This window comes from Thunnus thynnus, chromosome 12, assembly GCF_963924715.1.
Source record: "Thunnus thynnus chromosome 12, fThuThy2.1, whole genome shotgun sequence".
Lineage (NCBI taxonomy): Eukaryota > Metazoa > Chordata > Actinopteri > Scombriformes > Scombridae > Thunnus > Thunnus thynnus.
The window spans coordinates 23,528,494-23,551,571 of NC_089528.1; the positions used below are offsets into that span (position 1 = coordinate 23,528,494).

Genomic DNA, 23,078 nt, shown 5'->3' on the forward strand with positions numbered 1-23,078 from the left:
CTGGAACACCTGTGGACCAGAATGGTATAATAACAACTTTGTTTCCCCAGGAAATGATGCGTTTCCTGACTCGGGCTAAGATTAGAGCAGTAGACAGGCAACTGGGTAGGCAAACATTTACTATTCCACTCATGCTTTGCTCTTTTTACATATCTTTGCAAATATAGTAATGAAAAGATCATTTAAAAATCAGACAAAACAGTCCATGTCACCAAACGTTTATTTGGCATGAGACTGGGATTTAGCAGACCATAATTGTAAAAATACATTATTCATATACACCTCTAGTAAAAAACACTATTGAAAACATATCTAAAAATATACAGTGAAACATAACAGCAGAATAAAAACAATTTGCAAGGGTAGGAAGGGGTTGGAGGGGGGTATTTTACAAGGTAACTGAGGAATGCTAACACATCACAGTCATAGTTTCCTCTGCCCTCAGTCCTCTGGTATGGCCCAGACATTTGGTACCAATATGTGCCCGCACTTCAGAAGAGACAGTTCATGCACTTCACGGCTTTGCTGCCGTAGTCCACGCACTCAGGTCCGATGCACTGGCAGCAGGCATTGTGAAACCAGCGGTACTTGGATCCTCCCATTGACTCACAGTATAGTTTACACTGACGAATAGACACGCAGTCGTCAAAGTAGACCACTGTGCACATGTTTTCTGAAATAAAAAATAAAAAAAAGGATAGGCAAAGAAGATGTGAGTCACAAATCCAGTAAACGTGGTTTATAATTACCATTAACCCTCACTGTTCCTACTTTTACTTCAGGGGTGAAATGAATTTGCTGCAGCTAAGTACGACCATATGTTTTGGTGAGCTTAATGAGTTAACTGCTCAGCTCTGTGGGAACGCTTCTATTATGAGTGTGTCTTTATAGCAAATAGCACTGGCTTAGAGGTGGAGAGCCAAAACAGCCGCAGATGAAAATAAAAAAAATAAAAAAAAGTTGAAGCAGAGCAACACTTTCAACCTCGTTACAATTCCCTAAACTAGAGGTCTTTTGGCAGTCCTTTCTCCCTGAAATGATGAAAATTTGACCCAACCCAAACTGGTCTCGGTTCAAGACTTTGTACTCTACTTAAACTCTGGGTTCGGGCCTGATTTTATTACCACGGGTCTTAGCGAGTGTGCATAAATGCAAACGAAAAATCTGACTAGACCTGACAGGACCAGAAAACTATGCAATAACAAGGCATGTGAGTAAAACAAGCTTTTTGTCATGTAGTGTAACTCATTCAGGAACATTACTAGTGATGTGGATTTGATACAAACACTCTATTAATGCTTTCAACTAACAATCATCTCGTAGATCTTTTTCCTGTAACACATTTTGACACAGTGAGAAAACTACAGGTGTGGATAATAAATTTAACGATGGCTGAATTTCATTTAGCTGCTTCGGTTTCAGGTCCTGGTCTTGGGCCTGCTGGCTCACTGTCACACTGTCATGTCTTACCGGGACACTTGACTATAACGGAGTCATCGTTAATGTTATTAGTAACGCCTGTGCGTTTCTGAGTATAAAAGGTCAAAATGTCTGCTGTGAAAAAAAGGCCTGTTCTTGATCAATCTATTGATTATTACTCAGATTATTTGTTGTATAAAAAGACGTTATTTTGTCCAAACCCCAAACATATGCAATTTATAATGATTTAAAACACAGAAAAGCAGCAAATCCTCACATTTGAGAAGCTGGAGCAAGAGAGTAGCAATTTTACTACAATTAAATCTTTTTTTTTTTTAATTGTCCATAATTTTTTTTTGTCAATTGACTAATATATTTATCAACTTAGCACTAGTACCAAGCAAGAAACTACTCCGCATTACGTGCATCAGGGTTTTGGTCAATTTTGGTCTGTGTTTGGTTTAAAACAGACAGCTCATAGTAAGAGATGGTCATGGGTGGTGGTGCAAAAGAAGTATTGAGATCATTTACTGAAGTAAAAGTAGCAAACGTTCTCATTGAGCAGCAGAATGACCACTGTTAGTGTTATGTCATTAGATATTATAATTTTTGATTATTAATCATTGATGCATTAACATGTAAGCTGCACTTACATACTTACTGCAATTTTAACTGCTTTACATACTGTTGCGTAGTTTCATCTGTAACAATGCATCATATTTTAAGAACGGATCATGTGTTTTGTATAAAATCCCAATCTGCAAAGTAACTAGTTGTCAAATAAGTGGAGATTAGAGATGCAACGATTATTTAATTAATTAGTTTCTATTTTAGTTTCCAGACTATTTTGATAATCGATTAGTTTTGAGTCACTTTTTTAAGAAAAAATGTCCAAATACTGTGATTCCAACCTCTCAAATGTGAATATTTTCTGTTTTTTTTAGTCCTCTATGACAGTAAACTGAATATCTTTGGGTTGTGGACAAAACAAGACATTTGAGGACGTCACCTTGGGCTTTGGGAAACATTTTTCACCATTTTTCAACATTTTATGGACCAAACAACTAATCGATTTAATCAAGAATTAATCTACAGATTAATCGATAGTGAGAATAAGTTGCAGCCCTGATGCAGATGAGTAAAAAGTACAATATCAAAAATTGAAATACTCGAGTAAAGTTCAAACCTGCTTCTAAATTGTACTTAAGGGTAGTACTTATATACCTAACTGTACTGTAGGATTAAACACCTTTTGTTTGAGTTTAATATGAGAAGCCAGTGAAGCGTGAACAAATACTTTCTCTGAGTTGTTGTCAAGCGTTACCTTGAGTGTCGTAGCTGGCGTGGATGCTGTTTCCGGGCACGGACACGTTCTGGGGCTGTGTGTCGAGTGACTCCAAGAAAGACACCAGGTTCTCGTGATGAGAGAGCTCCTCGGCGACGGGGAAGGACACCACCATCATGTTGATGGGCGCATCGCCTTCTGTGAGGGCGCGGAACAGCGAGGGGATCGGACGGTGCAGCTCCTCCACGGTGCTCTTCGACGTGGCTGGAGAGTCGCTGTAGTTCTTGGGGTTACACATTCCTAACGTGAAAATGTGGGCGAAGACATTAAAAGGGTTAGTTCACCCACATTATTAAAAGAAAACATTATTTTCTCACTTATCTCTGGTGGTATTCAGCTTTGCAGATAGTTTTGGTTTTATTTGACCCAGTTTTGAGATATTAAGCTCTAAGATTTCTGCTACAATTTATATTTTGGCGCTCATAGCCATTAAAAATTAAATCACATTTCCACAACATCCCTCTTAGTTACACACCTCAAAGTCAACAGTTCTTAAAAATGTGCTCTGTGGATTATTCAAAGTAGCAGCAATACTGTATGGAAAGAAAACATTGCTATTGAATGTAATTTTTTTAAGTTATGGGTACTAAAAATCATATTTCATTCACCTTCATTGCATAAGGGTCAGAGCTGTAGCCAGGAATTTTGAAATGCTGAGGTCAAAGTTCATATTTACCCAGCAGAACCACAACCACCTAAGAAGTTTTTGACTATCCATTAACATTACTGTGAAATTTTTAGTATCTAAACCTGCATTTACTGATTTTTTTGGCCACTTGGGGCAGCAGAAACAAGTTGTGAACACAACACTGATATATAATCACCTTTTTAAGTTAACATGATGAACTTAATAGCAAATCATTGCTTATTTACACATCCAGCAGTTACATAGCAACATTATTATTCATTTGGAGTTGTGTTTCTGTCCACTTGATAAATTTAAGTCCAATATTCACAACAATTTCAAAACTTTCTCTTCACTGCCAAGTATGTAATTCTGATAGGAAAATAAATGAAAAGGAATGTAATATTTCCTAAGAACTGCCAAATTACAAGACATCCAGTCTATAATATATCAGAATCAGCCTTTAAAAACCCATTATGTATAATATATGTGTGATTACAGAATATAAACTCTGCTTAATTTCATTAAACTCCCCAAATTCACAGATATATTGATAAGGACCGTGGTGTCAGCGGTTCAGCAGTCAAATTGTTTCGCACATGATTTCAACTCACTAGAGCACTTTTGTTAAACCATACTGCTGTCTAGAGTATCTCGTCTCAATTAAGGTCCTTTTAACACTTCATTTAATTTCCGAATACAGTAGTAATCACTTGACAAAGTCCCCACATCCTCAGATACGATCTTTCTAACCCTTTAAATGAGTCAAAGTGAATTATAGCTAATGGGTAAATCATTTAATGGGAATTTGACAGAGGAATTGGATTACAAACCAACGCTAAAAGCAGAGCTGTAGCAGCTGTTTTAGATAAAGCGTACACATGGGTCCTCCCTCCGTGTCCTCCCTCCCTCTCCTCCCTTCCTCTAAAATACAAACTGTCCTCTCCTCTACTGGGCTGCACCCGGAGCTCTAACCACTCGCAGATATACACTTCAAAGTAGGCAACGTTTGGCTCGGATAATATATGTTTAGAGTGGAAAGTTACTTAAAAGTGGTCAAAAGGCTAGTGCTGCAAAAACAAAAAAACATATATGACATAAACGGGAAATATATACTTGCTGGAAGCTACAGGCTGTCCTCAGTGTAATGTAAAAGGCTTGTCCAGGAGGAAAACTCCACCGCCATAACATCTGTGCAGCAGCAGCAGCAGCAGCAGCGAGTTCAGCGCACAGTGTCAGATGCTTGTATTTGTGTTCCACATCAATGAGCTTTAATAAAGCCTCCTTGTCAGCACGTACTGCAATATCTGTCTGTCAAAGCTGATCTGAGAGCCTACTGGTTTAAAGTGGGTTTCAGATGAAGATCGGAGTTAACCAGCCAAACGTTTTCTTGTTTCACAAATCCGGTTGTTTTTGGATCTCCCTGGGATTTACACCCCCACCGCCCCCCCCTGCTTAAAGACTGGAAGTCAAAGTTCACCTAAGCAGGTCGACCTCCCTGTCCCTTTCTCTTCCGGCTTCTCCGTCCTTTGATCTTCTGGAAGACCTTAAGACTTCCTGTCCACATGTGTAGGTGCTACTCAGTAGTGACAATATTTCTGTAATTTCCTGTCAACCAATAAACAGTGGCCCTATTCTCCGCTCTGCTTTGCATTAAAACCTCCACATTGAGCCCTGTCACTTTTCAGAGGCACCTTCAATATCTGGCTTTGTTCACCTCACACTCATCTTGTATCAGAGCAGCAACACTCTGAACAAACTGGTGCCTTTTTAAACCCGCATGCTTCTCATCTGTCAAGTGCATTACAGCCACAATCTCAGTTTTTAAACAGAGGGAGAGTACTCGGCGAGAAGGCGACTGAGAGATTAACAAGACTAAAACAACCAAAGTGTCACACGTATTGTATTGAGACTATATTTAACTCTCAACTATAGTCAGTTGTACAGATTGACTTGTTTTTACACTGAACATATTATATACTTGCTTGTTGTTTGTACTGTTATAGTGGTTCTGTCCACACTGTACCATCATAGTATCACAGTTATATTACTGACAATAATATAACTGCATTCACTCATCTTGTTTACTTTGTACATTGTTTTTTTGTCCATTTTTCTGCATATCACAGTTTCCCTTCTTACTGCATTACTCCTTTGCTATACTGTTCATTCTGTATCTGTACATTCATTCATTTTCAGATTTATCTATATGAACTTTATATGCTTAACTTTATTTTGTTGTATCAGTAGTGGAAGAAGTATTTACATCTTTTACTTAAGCAAAACTACAGTAGCAATACCACAATTAACAAATACTGCATTACAAGTAAAAGTCCTGCATTCAAATTCATACTTAAATGAAAGTACATAAGTACTGGCAGAAATATGTACTGAAAGTAACAAAAGTAAAAGTTATACAAAAAATCCCCATTTAGAGTGTTATATTTATCTTTTATATCATTGGAATATTAATAATAATTCATTTCAGCGCTTTAATGTCACCATTCATATTGTTGGGTACTGTAATCTATAACAATACATATTTTATGAACCAAATATATGTTTTACATACAGATATTGATCTGAAAATAGCCAATAACTATAGCTGTGAAATAAATAAAGTGGAGTCAAAAGTACAATATTTCCCCTCTGATAATATATATAATCAGAGGGGAATATTTTTATTGACTTCATTTCTTTTGGGTGTTTTTTAAAACTTTTTACGAGTATTTTCTTCTGTTTTGTGTTGTTGTTTTGTTTGCCTGTTTGTGGGTGGGGGTTGGGGGATTTTCTGTACACTATTATCTACAAGTTTGCACATATTACGTCTCTCCAGATCTGTATGAGTTTGTGTTACATTTTGTATCTCTTAATTTATACAATAAATAATTGATCCAAAAAAAACATATTTTCCTTTTGAGATGTAGTGGAGTAGAAGTATAAAGTAGTATAAAATGGTAATACTCAAATAAAGTGCAAGTCCCTCAAATTTGTACTTTCCACCACTGTGTTGTTCTGGTTACTTACAGTCTACAGTGGCAATAAAGTTAAATAGAATCAAAATGAATTATGATATTAGTATGAAACCGGCTATTATACAGTAACAGAGACTCAGAGGCATGAACTGTTGAAAATGAAGGTGTTGCATATATTAACTCTATAAATGAATCTGTATGACAATATTTGAACATGAATACAATATCTAAAAACTGAATGTTGCTTGTGTCAGTTCAGATTACCAATGCTGAAAAACACTTCTTGGACTTGGACTCAGAAAATCACTAAATCCAATGACATACTGGTATTAATACCAGTGTTTTTCCCAACATTTTAGTCCAAGTTTCAGTTCTTCACCTGCTACCACTTTCGGTAGGAGCTGTGACGGAGAAAATGAGTCCCGATCTGACCTCATAGCAGCACCTCAATGCTTTACAATGATGATAAAGCCTGAAGTTTTGGATGAATTAAGAAAACTTAATCGTAACTTACAGTTATATTAAATCAAATTCCATTTGATTCATGAGCCTTCAGCTTTAAATTCATTTATAAAATGCAAAAACTACAATAAGACCGTAACAAATTCAGATTTATACAACTTGAATGTAATCCCTGCTGGCACTGACTGTTATTATATGTCTAACTGAGCTCTGAATCTTCTCCGTCACTGTAAGTCCTTTTGAACAGGAGCGTGGGCTGAACAGTTACATTTTTCAAGTCACAAATAATATGCTGACTAACTTGCTGTCAAGCTTTAAAGTATGTTGTAGACAAATGAGTCCCTGCACTCACCCACGCAGTCGCAGCACTCTTCCCAAAGATTCCCCAGACACAGCATGCACTCTTTACAGCAGGAACAGTTCCCATCTGATGGACGACACTGGCACAGCTCCTGCAGGACACGAAAAACATGCATCAGCAAAACAGAAAGACTTAAAACAGAAACAGAAGCAACTGGTGTGGAAAGACACCAAACTGAGATGGACTGGATGCATCTGCACCAAACCACAACCATTCTGTTACCAAAATATTACAAAACGTAAGTGAGGAGCACCCAGTACTTTGGAAAAACATGCTTTCTTAATATATTTTAGCTTAGTTTGGCTCTAGAGAGAGAGAGAGAGAGAACACCAGACCAACCAAAAACCAGATGCATCTTTTCATCCACATTTTGTCTGAACTGAGCCAGAGGTGTAGTACGGCCTTTTAAATTTTAAGCTTTACCACTAAACCTGTCCAATTATATTTATTTACATATAATTCTCTGGGTGAAATTGCTTCATACATCCAAGCCTAGCCAAAACTAGGGAGAAAAAATGTGCTTTACACTCCAAAATTGAGTGAGTCGGTGTAATTTTTCAAAAAACTGAAAAATGTAAGTGTTCATTCAGTGCTGCAAACGATCCAAATAAATAAAACAACTGTTTTCAGTGCAGCTGATTCAGTTCTGATCTGGTGCTAAACGTCTGATGGAAGCAGCATCCGTGTTAAAAATGACACAGCAGACAGAACACGACATGTAGACACACTGTACAAACAAGAGACGTACCATTAAAACAAACAGAAAGAGCAACAGAAGGTTTGCCTCCAGTAGAGTAACTATTATATTACACGACACACAAGCTATTACAAGACAGGTCGACTTAACGCTGCACGTGGCATGTGTGGTATCTATTGAGGTATGTTTCCCCCTGTTCACAGAGCAGAAAAAATAATTAAAATAGGCCTCCACTGCATTTCCATTCATGAACAGTGCAGGTTCTGACATGTCAAATCTTCTTCTTGAATGGTTTTACATTGTAACTGAGGCTCAGCTGAGAGTGTTGAGTAACACATTTCAGAGCCGGTTTTTAAAGCATAATCCAAGTTTATTTTCATAGTTTCATAGTGATCACCTCCATTGGTTATGATAACATTGTACCTCCCAAAGTAACCGCTGAGATCTGGAAACCCAGTGACATCACTTCAACAAAGTGTGACGCGGAAAAGAAACACAAGCAGCCGCATGGTAAGACAGGTTGTAAACATGACAACACTTTTATTTTGAGGTAAAACTGAAAGTCAGCACAGATAAAATATCAGTACTAATCTCTCATTGCACATTAAAACTGTGTGCACGCACAACTATGGTAAGTACGGTAGGTCAAAGTTTTATCAGGAAGTCTTTCTGTAAACTGTGATGGTTGTTTATAACTGACAGAATGGTAATAATTGCAACATTCACCCTTGTTTTTTATTCCAAAAATGTGGCCTTCCTCTGGTTTGGTTTAAAAGCTGTAAGTCACTTGACTCCTCGTGTTTCTCGTCCTGTGATGTCGCCATGTTCCCAAAATCTCAAAAGCAATTAACTTGGTGCACACATAATTATTATTCTTGATAGGATTGATGGCCAAATCTACAAAGACAAGACCCAAATGTGTGACAAAGCAGAATGAATCTTTAAAAAGGGGACATGGTGTGCTTTTTGTGATTTTCTGTTATTTTTATACTGTTATGATGTCAGATGTGTGTGTTAAACATGGTTAAAAGTTCCAAAACTTCAGGTTAACGAATGTAAAAATGCTCCCTGAAAGTCAAAAACCAGGGCTTCAACCTGCTCTGAACACTCCTTGATTATTTGTGCATGCCTGCAAACAGGTGATGGTCTGTAGCCTTCGTTGCTAAGGTTGTTGCTAAGGTTGTTCCATGGGTTGTTTGCGTTGTCCTTTCACATACTTCAGACCGGATTTCGGCTTCAACATGTATTTGAGAAGTTGACATTTTGAGTGAAGAACGTGAAAAAGAAGTGAAATCCTTCTACTGTTTGTTGACGTAGCCTCCAGAGCCTGAAGCTAATCAATCAGAACAGAGTGGGCTCATCAGTAAGGGGGTCCTTAAAGAGACAGGTGCTAAAACGGCCTGTTTCAGACGAAGCTGAACTGAGGGCTGAATAAAGAGCCAGTATAAGATAAATATGGAATTTTTTTAAACAGTAAAACATGCAAAAATATTCCAGAACAGCCCCAGAATAAAAACAAATACCTGGAAATGTGACTGATCGGTCCCCTTTAAGTCTTTTGGTGCAAGTCCAAGTTTCAAGTCAAGTTTCAAGTGCTGCAGGTGCAGGTCTAAGTAACGAGTCTTCGTAAGAAAACTCACTTGATCACTTTCAACACTGCGTTATTAGGGTTTTTTTCTTTTAAATATTTGAAACTAGGTCATCTTAATGCACAAGCCTAATAATTAAATATTTAAGCTATGTGTCTGCCTGACACTGTCATGTTTCTTTAAATTGGGCAACGCTTTAGATCACAGCCTGCAACATATATCCTAATTATTCCCAATTTTCCAAGGTCTCATAATAAGGTTGTTCTTTATACTTGAAGTGTTACTGGAGTCTTGACTCCTTCAGACTTTGTTCCTTTCTTCATGCACCTTGGAAGTAGGTGAAGTCGTGCCGGAAATCCCTACCAAGTACTCAAAAATTTAATAACTTCACATCTGTTGTTCCCTACAGTATATGTATGTATCACTACATACTGGACTGTTAAACTGTCAGTACAAAAAAATTACACTGTAAATTAGAAATAATTAAGCTGTATGTTGCCTTTAATTGCTCTGAAGTTTTTAACTTAACACTTAAGTCAAGTCTTTAGCGCGTCAGGTGTCAAGTAAATCAGATCTCACAGCAGTGAAGTTCAAGTCTCAACTGCTCATTTTCGTGACTATAAAGTCAACCTCAAGTCTACAGCTGACACATTTAAGACACAATATGTGACCAAAACTAACTGCGTGATAAAAAAAAATGCAGCCATGCAAATAAAAAGGAGGCTAGATAACTATGAAAATTGTAGGTTTTCAGTTTACTTAGAATTTAGAGCAAGAGAAGATAAATGGATAATTTGTCAAGTCAAGTCCAGTTTATTTATCTAGCGTCAAATCACAGCAACCAGTTATCTCAGGGCACTTTTCCACATAGAGCAGGTCTAGACTGTACTCTTCAATTTACAGACACCCAACATTCCCCCATGAGCAAGCACTTGGCGACAGTGGCAAGGAAAAACTCACCTTTAACAGGAAGAAACCTCGAGCAGAACCGGGCCTTGACTAGTTGAGTTGAGCTCACAATCTGCGAATATAACTCTGGTTCACTGGGTTCATTTTTGAAATATGCTTCATACACAGGCTTGTCGACACCGAGTAAGAAAAATCTCTTGCAAAGAATTTCTCGTGTTGCTTTTTATAGATTTTTTTTTTTATAGGTAATATTAGTACAAGAGCTTCTGTAAACATTAAAAAACACACACACACAAAACTCCTGCTGATACTATAACTCCTCTATGAACCTTGAACCATAAATGGCTTCATTCCTCAGCTTCGGTACAGCTCGTCTCGGGGGACGAACGTGGAGACAACGAAGGAAACACGACTAAAACGAGTAGGTGGGATTGAAAAGTGGGTGAGACTGCCAGAAGAGTTCCTATTTCTCCCGTCTTTTCTCTCCTGACACAGAACAGGGAGCACATTCCTCTAAGTCAAGGTCACCACGATGAAGGGGCTGGGGGCGGCGGGGGGAGTGGGGAGGGGGGGGGTTGAAACAGAGGGAGGGAGGGAGCGGGGAGAAGAAAACACCTGGAGAACAGAACATGGCTGCTCCTTCCAAAAACACACTTTCCCCCCCGTCCTTCCCTCCCTTTCTCTCCCTCGGTTTTTTTTTCTTTGCTCAATCTCTCCTCCCTACTTCCTTTTATACTTTTTCCTCCCTGTCACACTCCTTCTCATTTCTTTTCTCCCTCCCGCTCCTCCTTTATATCTTTGCAGAAGCTACACATAAACAGTCTCGGCGATGATAAAAGACTCTCCAATGACTCACCAGTGAGGGATTGCAGAAAACCACACACAGTTCACTTAATCATCATCCTCTCAATCCCCAAACCTCTGATCAAGATTTGATCCCATGAGTAATTATGACTCTCTAAAGGTGGAATTATACAAAACTAAACAGCTGCCAAGGGGAAAACATGCATCTCATATTTCACAAATCACAAAAAAAAACAAACATTGGAACTTGAAAAATGGAAATTGAAGAAGATTTACAGACACTGAGCTGGAGTCACGTTAACTTATCTTGGCTTTAAGACTTGAAGCAAGGAGCATATGGTATCCTAACTCTGTTAAAAGTTAAAAATCAACTTATCAGCACTTCTAAAGCTCACTAATGAACACAGTATCTTGTATATTTAATCCCTACACAAATAGAAACGTAACAATTTGTGGTTTCACAGGTAGTTATGTGCTGTATGTAGCAGATTCTTGTCGGGCAAAGTGACTTTTTGTAGTGTTGGATGGTAACCATTTATTCTAAAATAGCACGTAACCACAAATTGTTGTTTTCTGTTTGTGTACCGGTTAAAAAAATGAGATGTACTGTGGTAATTAGTGACCTTTAGGGGTGCTGGTAAGTGTATTTTTGAACTCTGGAGAGAGCTATGCTAACAATTCAGCTAAGCTAAGAAAAACATCGCCTGGCTTCGACTCCATACTAGTGTTATAAGTATAGTATATAGAGCTGCAACGATTAGTCGATTAATTGATTAGTTGCCAACTATTAAATTAATTACCAGCTATTTTGATAGTTGATTCATTGTTTTGAGTCATTTTTTAAGGGAAAAAAGAAAAAACCTCAAAACTCTCTGATTCCAGCTTCTCAAATGTGTGATAGAGAACTGAAATCTTTAGGGTTGTGGACTGTGTTAGTTGCAGCTCTAATAGTATGTACAATGATGGCAGCAGTATAGTATAAGTTAATAGTTTGACATTTTGGGATGTGTGCTTATTGGCTTTCTTGCCAAGACTTTGATAAGAAGCTGTTTCCTCATGTTTACAGTCTTTATGCTAAGCTAATCTCCTAGCTTAAGCTTCATATTTAGCATACAGACACGAGAGTTGTGTCAACTCTCAGCAGGAGGTGAATAAGCGTACTGCCCAATAAGACAAACTATTCCTTTAATAAAAGAGAAATGCAAAGAGAAACTGAGTGAGTGGTTGCCCAACTTATCTGTGAATTGTGTGGTTCTGTAAGGATAATGAATCCTGATTGTAAATGGTACATATTAACTAAACTATGTCAATTAAAACAAAAACATAAACAGCAAAGAAACACAAAGGCTGTGACATACAGGTAGACAAAAAGGTTCAACTGCAAACAACTTTTGCAGAAATGAATAGTCGATCAACATGGAATGAATCGACAATAACTTTGACAATAGATCAATCGTTTCACGAGTCATTTATCAAGTAAAAACGCAAAACGTTGCGTTTTTACTTTTATTTGTTGTATGTGACTGTAAATTGAATCTCTCTGGGTTTTGGACCGTTGGTTGGACAAAAAACGCTTTTTGCAGACGTCACATTGGGCTGTCTGAACATTTTATGAGCATTTTTCACAATTTTCAGAGAAAAAAAAAACATTTAAAAAAGTATCAGACTAATCGATCATGAAAATAATCATTACTTGTTGCCTTACAAGCTCTTACTGGGTTTCCCTTGCTCTCAAGCGGAAACCACTGTAATCATTCAAAACTCAGCTGCAGCGAGACAAAAGGACTCCGGAGAGAAAGTGAACATGTGCTGCCTCGTCCTGCCGAGCGACCGCTGCTGTGTGTGTAACTTTGAAATGCTGCCCCACCCTGCTAAACAGCCCGGTCTGGACAGAGGAGCTGGCTTGTGAATCTCTGCACACTTCACAGACTCCCAACTGTATATCTCACTCAACCAACCTCCCCCCTACAGACACACACACACACACACACCTCCTCCTGACCTTAGCCTCCCTCCCTTCCTCCCTCCCTCCTCGTCCTCCTCTCCTCATGTTCTCCTGCCCTCAGGGGTTTTGGGGAATTCAGACAAATGACTTGAGATGGCAGCAGAGCGTAAAAGCGAGCGTCAGACAGCAGATCCCACTAATCACAAGCAACATGGAGCTTCTACAGAGAGAGAGCTATTTAAAGTGCACGTCAATAACTGCTATACAGATGTTGACATGCACTTTAAATGCCTGCCTTGGTCTGTGATGATATTTATGACAGCTGCTATGGATGATCTTAGACTGTTGTTGTTTTTGTTGATCTGATGTGCTTTTAATTTGTTTATATGTTCTGTGCTGTACCACTAATTGCCTCTCGGAGGTCATTAAAGTTTTATAAGTTTAAGTCTAAGCTAGAGGCAGAAAAGTTTCTCCTTCACGGCACACGCACCATCGCTCTCGCCTCTGACAGCTAGCGAGTCGGTGTCGGCGGGGTCGCGGAAGCTACAGAGCTCATTGTCTTGAGCAATGATTCATCAGGCGAAATAAGCCACCTGGAAATGGAGATAAAGAAGAAGCGGAGCCACCAAATGCTGCTGGATCACACAAGTTTTGGATTTTGAAGAAAAGTGAACCCAGAAGGAGCAGAAGTTGGCCGTTTGGTAGCAATAACTTTGTGCCAAAACTTGCCGAAAAAACACAGATTCTTATCATTAATTCAACACTCCTTAAATAGAACTCAGCCTGTTAATATTCAGCCCAGATCAGATACACATTTTTTTAAGTAGACTAAAAAAATGATTATTTAATCTCTTGGTTTAGAGCAAAAAAATGTGCTGAATAGACGGGCTGCAAAATGCAAAACATGCAAGTAAGACTGTGCTGAAAAACAATTCATCAATACTTCCATCAACAGTTATTCATTAAAGTCCCTCCTCCACTCAAAAATATGTTTTTCTTCTTGTTCCTGTTTGAGCTTCACTGAGCAGAATGATGTATCTGTAGAGTTTGACACTAGAAGGATGTTTTCACATTAATCTGCTGAAGGGGGAAAGTTTCTCTGTCTCAGCTTAAATCTGAGTTCAAGTCGTCTGCCTACGAACATGATTTGTGACATCGGAGCCGATCGTGGTCCAGTATAGAGCTTACACAAGTGGACGTGGATTTTTAACAAGGTAATTGGAAAAAAAACATCCCAGACACAAATCGTTATTCCAAGAAGAGGATTTTTATATGCCCTAAAACATTTCCTGAATCAAAATATTTGCTGGTTCCAGCTTTTCAAATGTGAGAATTTGCTGATTCTCGATGTTTTAAATCATTTTAATTGAATAACTTTTGGTTTCTGAATGTTGGTCACACAAAAAAAAATATTATTATAAGACGTCACTTTAGGTTCTGTGAAATCAATCATTTGATTGATTGTTAAAAAAATAAAGAATTATCCGATAATGAAAACACTCTTCAGCTGCAGCCGGATACATCTGCATGTCATCTTTGAGCAATAGGTGCTACTCAAAGCCAGGTGCATTCTGGGAAGCCAAAATCAACTTTTAAAGGAAGTTTCAGTTTTTCCCTTTGAGATGAAGGTTCAATTTGCTTTAAATAAAAAGTTACAAATTCACAGAATTTCCTGCGTACATATTTGTTCTTTGGTCTCCTGCCTGTCGATGGTTGTTGCTTTTACAGTCGCGTTTAACTGAACATATTTATTACTTTGTTAACGGCGGCTGCGTGATGAGTTTCACTGACTGGATGTAAAATCAAGGAAAGGTTACTTTATCCAGGTAGGACAGGAATTACTTCTATACACTAAAAATGACCTTAAGTTGGTTAAAGATAGTTAGACTAATGTTTATTTTTAAAAATTATTATTTATTGACTAGTCCATTAATCATTTGATCTAAATAATATCAGAAAATTGTGAAAAATACCCGTCACAATTCTACACAAGTCTACAAATTGCTTGTTTTGTCCAACCAACAGTGTAAAATCACAATATATTAAATTACATTTGAGAAGTTGCAACCAAAAAAAAAAAAAAATCAATTATAAAAAATGTTGCAGATTCATTTTTTGTCGATCGACTTATCGTTTCAGCTCTATTAAGCCTCTCTGACTTTTCCTCACATCTCATTTCCAAACCAAACTCCTCATTTGCATACGGAGCTCAACTTCCTGCACCAAGAATCGGACCCGTTTAGAGACTTTAACCACCTCCAAAACATACCTGCAGCAGCTCACTCTCACAGCCACTGAGGTCAAGCAGGTGAAACGGCCACCGAGGTTAAATACAGTACTTTAAAGATGTTAATGGGAGAGGCAGGACCACTAAACACACAGTAGGTCAAACACACACACACACACACACACACACACACACAGAGGGCAGAGCACAGACAGCAGTGGGTGATTCGCTCAAATTCAACTTGACAGGTGGTGGAAAGACGAGCCAACACCTCCTTTTCATTTTTTCCAAGGGGGTTAACAAGCAAGGGGGTGGGGGGGGGGGGGTGCCACCCCTCTTTTCCCATCACCCACTGGGTTTCAGGCGTGAGGGAAAAAGTGACACAAAGAAAGTGATGTCAGAAAGTCAACAAAATCCACAAGGTTTGATGTGAAAATTTGAAAATAATAATAATAAGCAGGCTCGAAAAAGGATACCTCGAATAAATCAAAAGTAGCACAGACAGCACAACCTGACACGTGATCCAAAAGGCTCCAAAAGAAACCAGCAGGTACAGAGGAGGTGTGTGTGTGTGTGTATAAAGACAAGACAGATAGATAGATTCACATATCTGCTCCTCCGCGGCTCCTTTAGAGAAAAACCTCGCGGCCTTCTTTTGGCTTATCGAAGGAATGTATCTGCATTCTTCACAACAGATTCCATCTTTGTTCTCGGGTCCAGATCTCCATCTTTGCTCTGGTGGATTTTTTTTTTTTTTTTTTTTTAAACTTGACTTTGGCTACTGCTGAATATTTGTTTTTATGTTAACTATCAGTACAAAACTAGCACGCAGGTTTTCTCTCAAGGAATGCCCCTGGGTGCTGCAAATCTAACAAGTATTAAAAGCAAGATTTCGACTGCTCTGCCGCCGCTCTCGACTTGACCTCATCTTTGGCTTTCACACAAGCGTTCGCTCGGGTTCTTGTCGAGACAAACAACAGTCTATGTTTACACGAAACAGCTATAAAGACTGTAGAATGAGAAGTTTGAACTCGGTTGCACCCGCTCACACAGAAATCTCTCACTTGAATCTACAGAAAACCACAAAGCAACTTCGACAAGGTAAAGTTAAGTCTGTAAATATTCTTTTAAAACAAAAATATGGATTTTCTGAAGGAAAAATCGCTACATTTTCATGTAGTTTAAAAGCTGTCTGTCATCTAAAATCTACTCTTTAGCGGTTATATCCCAAAATGAAACAACTATAAATGTAATCTGTTGAAAATGTGGGTTCATTCTGCTTCACAGATTAAAAGATGGCGGTGGGTTTGTGAGTCAGATAATCAGTGCAGCCAAGCCACAACAGGAAAGGGAGGCTTGTTCGTGGTACAGTTGTGGTGAAAATCCAGCATGCATCATCCATCCAGCGCTTTCGGAGAAAGTGTGTTTAGAGAAAAAAACCTTCACATGTCCAATTTTTTTTACCTGTATGAGACACTTGCTGACGTCGCTCGCACAGAGAGCTTTGTTGCAGCCGGAGGTCAGAGACAGTCCTGACAGGAGGAAGAGGAGAGCTGCGGAGAGGAGGAGGATCAGCTGACCGGGCCTCATCCTGACGGCTCACCAGCACAGCACGGGAACACCTACGTCGACACACGAGGACAAGGACAAGACCTCAGACTGAAACCAGGGGGTTTGGAGGGCGAAGACAAATAAACAAAAACCTCATCACTGGAATTCCACAAGAGGGGAAAGTAGAAGAGCCGGAGTCGTGGCTGCACAGGTGGTGCAGGATGAAAATAATGTACAGTTTGAACATGTAAAACAGTTGAGAGGATTTCACAGTCAAGATCTGCTTCTCTTTACATGCATCCACCTTTTAAACTTGAGTAGATTTCTGTATGGAAATCAATAATCAATCATGGACCTGTATTCCCTTAATCTGTGTGCTTTATGTAAAGAGCAACATATTAATTACAGTCTGAAATTTAACTTTAAGGGCCAAAAATCACACATCAGGGTGAAAAAGTGCAGCTAAAAGCGGATTCAAGTGTGTTTCAAATATGATTAAAAGTCACGTCACAAACTCTGACATGTAAACATCACATTTCTAAAAAGGCCTGCGTCACATTTCATTCAAAGCCAGAGCTGCTTACTTTTCTTTACTTGCGGAGTAACAATACTCACACACACACACACACACACATACACATCTGGCAACATCAGCCTCACCTACTTTTTTCCTCAAGTGTCGCGCATTAACACGCTGTCTAATCCCGACTGCTCTGCTTTTACACCTCGCCACTCGCTTGCACATTGTTCCATTTCACATGACGGGGAGAGAAAACATGTGAGGAACATTAGCTCCCTCACTCATGAACGCGTTTCTTCACCTCTCTCTCTCTCTCTCTTTTTTTTTTTTTTTTTTTTTTTTTTTTGCTGCTCATCGCTAACACCAAAAAGTTCGTTTCACTCGCACGCAGCCACAACCTAATCGAGAGCAGAAAAGAGCGAAATAATGCAAACATAAGCAGTTAAAAACTTACCACAACGCTGTTTGCAAGTTCACTACTTTTCTTTTTAGGGGCGACTATGGCTGTTTTCTCTTTGAACTTCTCCAGGATGGTGTTCTGCCGCCGCTCAAGTGTCCACTGTGTCCAGAGGGCGTCAGTCTCTCCGCAGCACAAAGCGACAGGCAGTCGGGCGCCTTAAAGGCACACACTCCATTTTCTATCCAACGTCTGTGGAGGAAAACACCGGGCCTCAGGTCACACACACACCGGCTGAGCGTCTTCAGGGTAACGGACATGAATGATCCGCATCCCCGCACCATAAATACCACAAAGAGACACAATTTACAACCGCGCCCCGCCGGAGATCTGTGCGTAAAAGCCTTGTGCGTAAAATCTAGTCTCTCTTTAGCCCAAATTTTGGTCAGTAGCAGCCTGACCAGGTGGACTCTGTTTAGCTTGTTTTACACAAGCAAGTCTTTTCTTTCCAAGCCACCCCCCACTCCATTAAAGAGTCCTTTGTCTCCGGTCTTATCAGCGGCCTCATTAGGTGAGAAAAGGGTGATTCGGAAGCTGTGAAGCTGAGCAGACTTCCCGCTGAGACGCGTCCCTGAGCTCATTTGTAGCAACTCTGCCGCCACAGAGATGATCTGATGGGGGCATTTCACTCCACAGGTGTTTACATGTGTTTTCGTAAAGACTTCATCAAAAGCTTGCAGATAGCCCCACTTCCAGCCTGCAGGGGCAGGAAGGCCAGCGAGGAACAGACACACCTTCAATCCGGGGCAGGCAAATGTTAATTTGAATCAGATTGAGGAAGAGTGACTCATTTCAACAAGATAAGGATGCAATTTTGCTGAGTCATATTATTAAAACATGATAATTATAATTTTTTGAATCTTAAGAAGATTAATTTAAGTCTTTAATGGTCATATTTAAAGTTTTGCTCATGAATATAGCAGTTTTTTTTAAAGAATGGTTGTGCGTCAAAATGAGGCGGGTTAAAACCATTATTCACTTTAAATTCACTGACATTTTACATGGAAAATGTAATTAGTTTGCACAATCATGACGAGTAGATCATGACACAAGTAACAGCACACCAACAACCAAAAAAAAGGTGAATTATCCTTTTAAAATACATCCAGCTGCCAGTTTATGTGTTTTATGGTCATTTTAAAGGGTTTATGTTACACTGAGGTGTTTTTAACATTTAGTCTATTCTATTAAAGTGCACATTAGTAATTTTGTTGGGAAGTAAAATGACAAATTGAGCATGTTGGTGAGGCCAAACGATATAAAAAAAAAATAATAAGTAAAAAATAAATAAAAAGCTTTACACTTGTGAAACTGAACATTGATCTTCATGAAGGCCCCTAAAGATACAAGACGTATACAAAGCAAGTGTTTAAGAAGTAGCCTATTGAAATATTTTAAGTAAAATTAGGAACAGCACAGTATAAAAATACAGTAAAATGTACTTTAAGTATCAAAAAGTACTTGCACCAATCAGATTGAGCTACAATTGTAAGTAACTTTTTAATATTGTCAAGGTGGAGATACATTTTAACATTTTTATATACTTTTGGGTAGTGTAATCTACAACAATGCACCATATTCTATAAACTGATCATGTGTTTTACAAAAAATCTTAACTATAGCAGTTAAATACATGTAGTGGAGTAAAAATTAGAATATTTCCCAGTGAAATTAAGTGTAAGTATAAAGACCTTCATGGGGAGACGTCATGTAAAGTAGTTATTGAATAAATGTACTTAGTTACTTTTCATCACAGCACTTTAATACTATTCTGTTAAACTGTTGTGTAGAATAAAATACTTTCATTTAAGAGGTTCTGTGTGCATTTTACCACATTGTCAGTACGATAAACATCTTTACTGCTAGAACATTTCACTCATGTCATCAAGACAAACTCAAGAGTCATTTTCTCATCAGACTTTGACCAGCAGTGAGTTTGATTGGTGATTGTTTTTATTCTAAAACCATCATGTTATCTATTTGTAGTTGCAGTAAGTCAGTGCAGCGCTGTGAGCAGCGACATCTACTGGCTGAGAATAAAACTGCTGCAAGAGAATGATGACTCATTTAGAGAAACCTGACTGTTAAAATAATGTATCCTTTTTTAAAAGGCTGCAATTCAGAATTATTTCCATTACCAATTCATTAATAGATTTTTTTTTAAATCAATCATTTATGCTACAAATGTGAAAAATGCTTTTTACAATCTCAGAGTCCAAAGTGACATCTTATAAACCTTGTTTCTTCTGACTGACTCAAAACCCCCAAAATGTTTAATTTATAATTGTAGAATATCAAGAAAAGCAGAAAATGTTCCAAAATGAGAAGCTGGAGCCAGTAAATGTTTGATATTATTACTAGATCAACAAATTTATATCAATAATCCAACTCAGCCAGTTCATTTTCTGTTGATCGACTAATAGATTCATCAACAAATCATTTTATCACTAATTTCTTATGCTGAATTAAGATTAATCACATCAAAACCCAGTTTAATTTCACAACAAATAAAATTTATTCAATTATATATTACAAATATGTACAAGTCATGTAACAAGTAAATATTAAAATAGACATTTTTTAGAACTATCGTTCAAAAAGGCATTATGTTGAAAAAATAGGTTTTGTTGTGATCTCACATTGAAACTGTAAAAGTATGTTGTTGTTTTTTTTTTTCTCCTTGGAAGCCACAACAGACTTTAATGTGCGCAAGACACAATGGACAACACATGAGGAGTGAGGCCGCAATAAGGACAGAACACAATGGCGCAAAAATAGCTGGAACACTTCAGTAAACCTCACAATTAAGTCCACAGTACAGCTTTTTAGGAAAAAAGTACAAACAACGCAACGCATGCACAGCATTTAATTGCCAAAAGTCAAAAAACACCAGCTGTGGCGTGGAACTCCAGATGAGGAAGGAAGAAAAAACAGTAAAAACAAAAAACACAACAAAAGCCAACACATGCTTAAGATTTTTAAGCCAACAACAACGAGAACATCACGGACGAAGAGGACACTCGATATAAAAACCAACTTTGGTCCATTAAAACATGAGACAGAACGAGTTTACAATCAAAATATCTATTATTTTTTGTTTTTACAAGTTTAAAACAATAATTACATGGCTATTTACAAATGCACAATTTTTTTTATGTATAAAATAAGTTAAAAAAATTAAGAGCACAGTCTGTACACAATGTATGAACACGCACTTTGAAAACAATTGAAATCTTTCAGTTGTGTGACCCTGCTTGATGAGGAGCAGTAAGCAGGTGGTTTCGTCGTCCACACTTTGCAGCTTTCCTGCACTGCCCGACCCCGGCTTTTGGTCTCCGCTTCCTGGGCTTCATTTGTGGCCTGGACCCCCTATCCTCCCTCCTCTTCCTCCCCTACCTCCCCCCCCACCCCCCCCTGCCCCACACACAGGTCTGAGTACACAGACAAGTCCTCGTGTTGGGCGCGCCTGTTTGGACTGAGCTCTCGAGTCCCGTTTCTAAGTGCTCTTTTGTATATTGCCGCCACATTCTAAGTGCTTCACATTTCCTTTTCCTCGAATGTGCGGGGAGGGGGTGGGGGGTGGTGGGGTGGGGTGGGGGTGATGGGGCTGCTTCTCGTGTCCCGTTTAGCCGCTGTGGTGGCGAAGCACGTCTGTCCCTACGGCTCTCATATAGGGGTGAGGTCAAAGTCGTCGTTGACCTCCACGAGCGGGATGTAGAACTCGGGGATCTCGAAGATGCTGGTGGACTTGTAGGTGGCCGGGTCCAGCTCCTGCAGTTTGAGCTGCCACTCCAGTCGCTGCACGGCGTTGAGAGCCGCCGCCTCGTGCTGCTGCCTCATCAGAAGGCATGTCTGTGGAGGGGAAAAAGGCACGTCGTTACTTCATCCAAAAAGATGTTCTCATTTAGATCAAGAATGCCCCTTTTTTTCCCCCCCACAAGGAAGACATGGACCAAAAAAAAAGACAAAAATGTACCAAAGCTAACAAGCCAAAACCTAGGAGACACTTAGAGAACAAAATCTGCTTTTAACTGATCTCTTTATCCTGCAAACACACCGTTAAAACTCAGACTTTACATAATTTCCTTCATAGTCGTAGATGAGAAGAGTCAGAAGGGTCTCGTTAGATTGAGACCACCCAACAAAATCTTATCAAACGTTCCTCGCTTCATGTTTCTCACAAATTCTGCTAAAAGAAACGACCAATCTCACATAACAACAACCATAATGTGATATAATTGGACTCAATAAATCTGTGGTATTTGGTCGACGCTCATCTCCAGACTGCAGTGTTTACATATTTAGCACGAGTGGCTCCAGAGGGAATAAAACAACTAACCCTGCCAGAAGCTACAGGCACACAGAAGATATTCATGGCATGTTTTTTTTTTTTTTCCTCTCCTCCCCCCTCCAAGAATTTTGTTTTCAGTTAGTATTGTTGTCGAAACAGCCTCTGTAAAAAAAGCTAAAATGTCGGTTATACTCCTTTATTTAACGAGTTCCTGTGTGTATACAGTACATGTGCACTTTTGGTTGATCTTGTCTGTCGTCCAAATCTTTCTCTGCCTGAATGAATCCATAATTGTCAGGCGTTCCCTTCTGCTGCAGTCAGTACATTTGTACGGTTGAGTTCATGTACAGACGCATCTGTGATTTGTTGTTATATAAAATATAACAGCGACTTGTAACAATATTCATGAGGAGCATTGAGCTGATTATATTCTTCAACCAGTCTTTGCTCAGGAGAAGGCAGCACATTTTCATATATATATTTTTTTTAAACTGGCGATGAGACGCCACGAGTGGAAAGAAATAATCTGTTAACTGACTAACAAGTAGACTCAGTGTCAGGCTATAAAAGGTTCAAGTAAACATCTCAACTTGAGTAGGAACCTTAGAGGGAGTTTGGCTAAGTTGATCTGTTCAGTGACTTTCTGACTGGATAACACGTCATGTTACAGACTGATTAAAAAGCCGGCACGCTGGATCACAGACACAGAATTGAGCGTGCGTTAATCTAATTTAGTCGCTGGGATGCAACCTTGGTGTTTCAGGAAAAGGAAACTTGAGTTTTGAGGGATGAATAACCACAAATAAACATGACGTAATCACTAAAAATAGTAAATTCTTTCCAACACACACACACACAGAAAAAAAACAAACAAAAACTACAGGATTTCATATAAAAACAT

At 38.8% G+C, this 23,078-nt stretch overlaps 2 protein-coding genes across 5 annotated transcripts in view; both read right to left on the reverse strand.

Annotated features, from left to right (window-relative positions):
- Positions 1 to 202: 202 nt before the first annotated feature.
- twsg1a (twisted gastrulation BMP signaling modulator 1a) lies at positions 203 to 18,557 on the reverse strand. Its single transcript, XM_067606427.1, has 5 exons — positions 17,884 to 18,557; positions 16,823 to 16,980; positions 7,179 to 7,278; positions 2,744 to 3,004; positions 203 to 673 (listed from the first exon to the last, which is right to left on the reverse strand). The coding sequence occupies exons 2-5, from the start codon at positions 16,946 to 16,948 to the stop codon at positions 492 to 494; spliced, it is 669 nt and encodes a 222-aa protein (XP_067462528.1). The 5' UTR covers positions 16,949 to 16,980; positions 17,884 to 18,557; the 3' UTR covers positions 203 to 491.
- Positions 18,558 to 20,377: 1,820 nt separating this feature from the next.
- The window catches only part of ankrd12 (ankyrin repeat domain 12), a 42,427-nt gene continuing 39,726 nt past the window's right edge, over positions 20,378 to 23,078 (reverse strand). For all 4 annotated transcript variants that reach the window (XM_067606421.1, XM_067606419.1, XM_067606420.1 and 1 more), the window contains one exon: positions 20,378 to 21,738. In XM_067606421.1, coding sequence (XP_067462522.1) covers positions 21,553 to 21,738 — 186 coding nt within the window. In that variant the 3' untranslated portion in view covers positions 20,378 to 21,552. The remainder of the gene's footprint in view (positions 21,739 to 23,078) is intronic.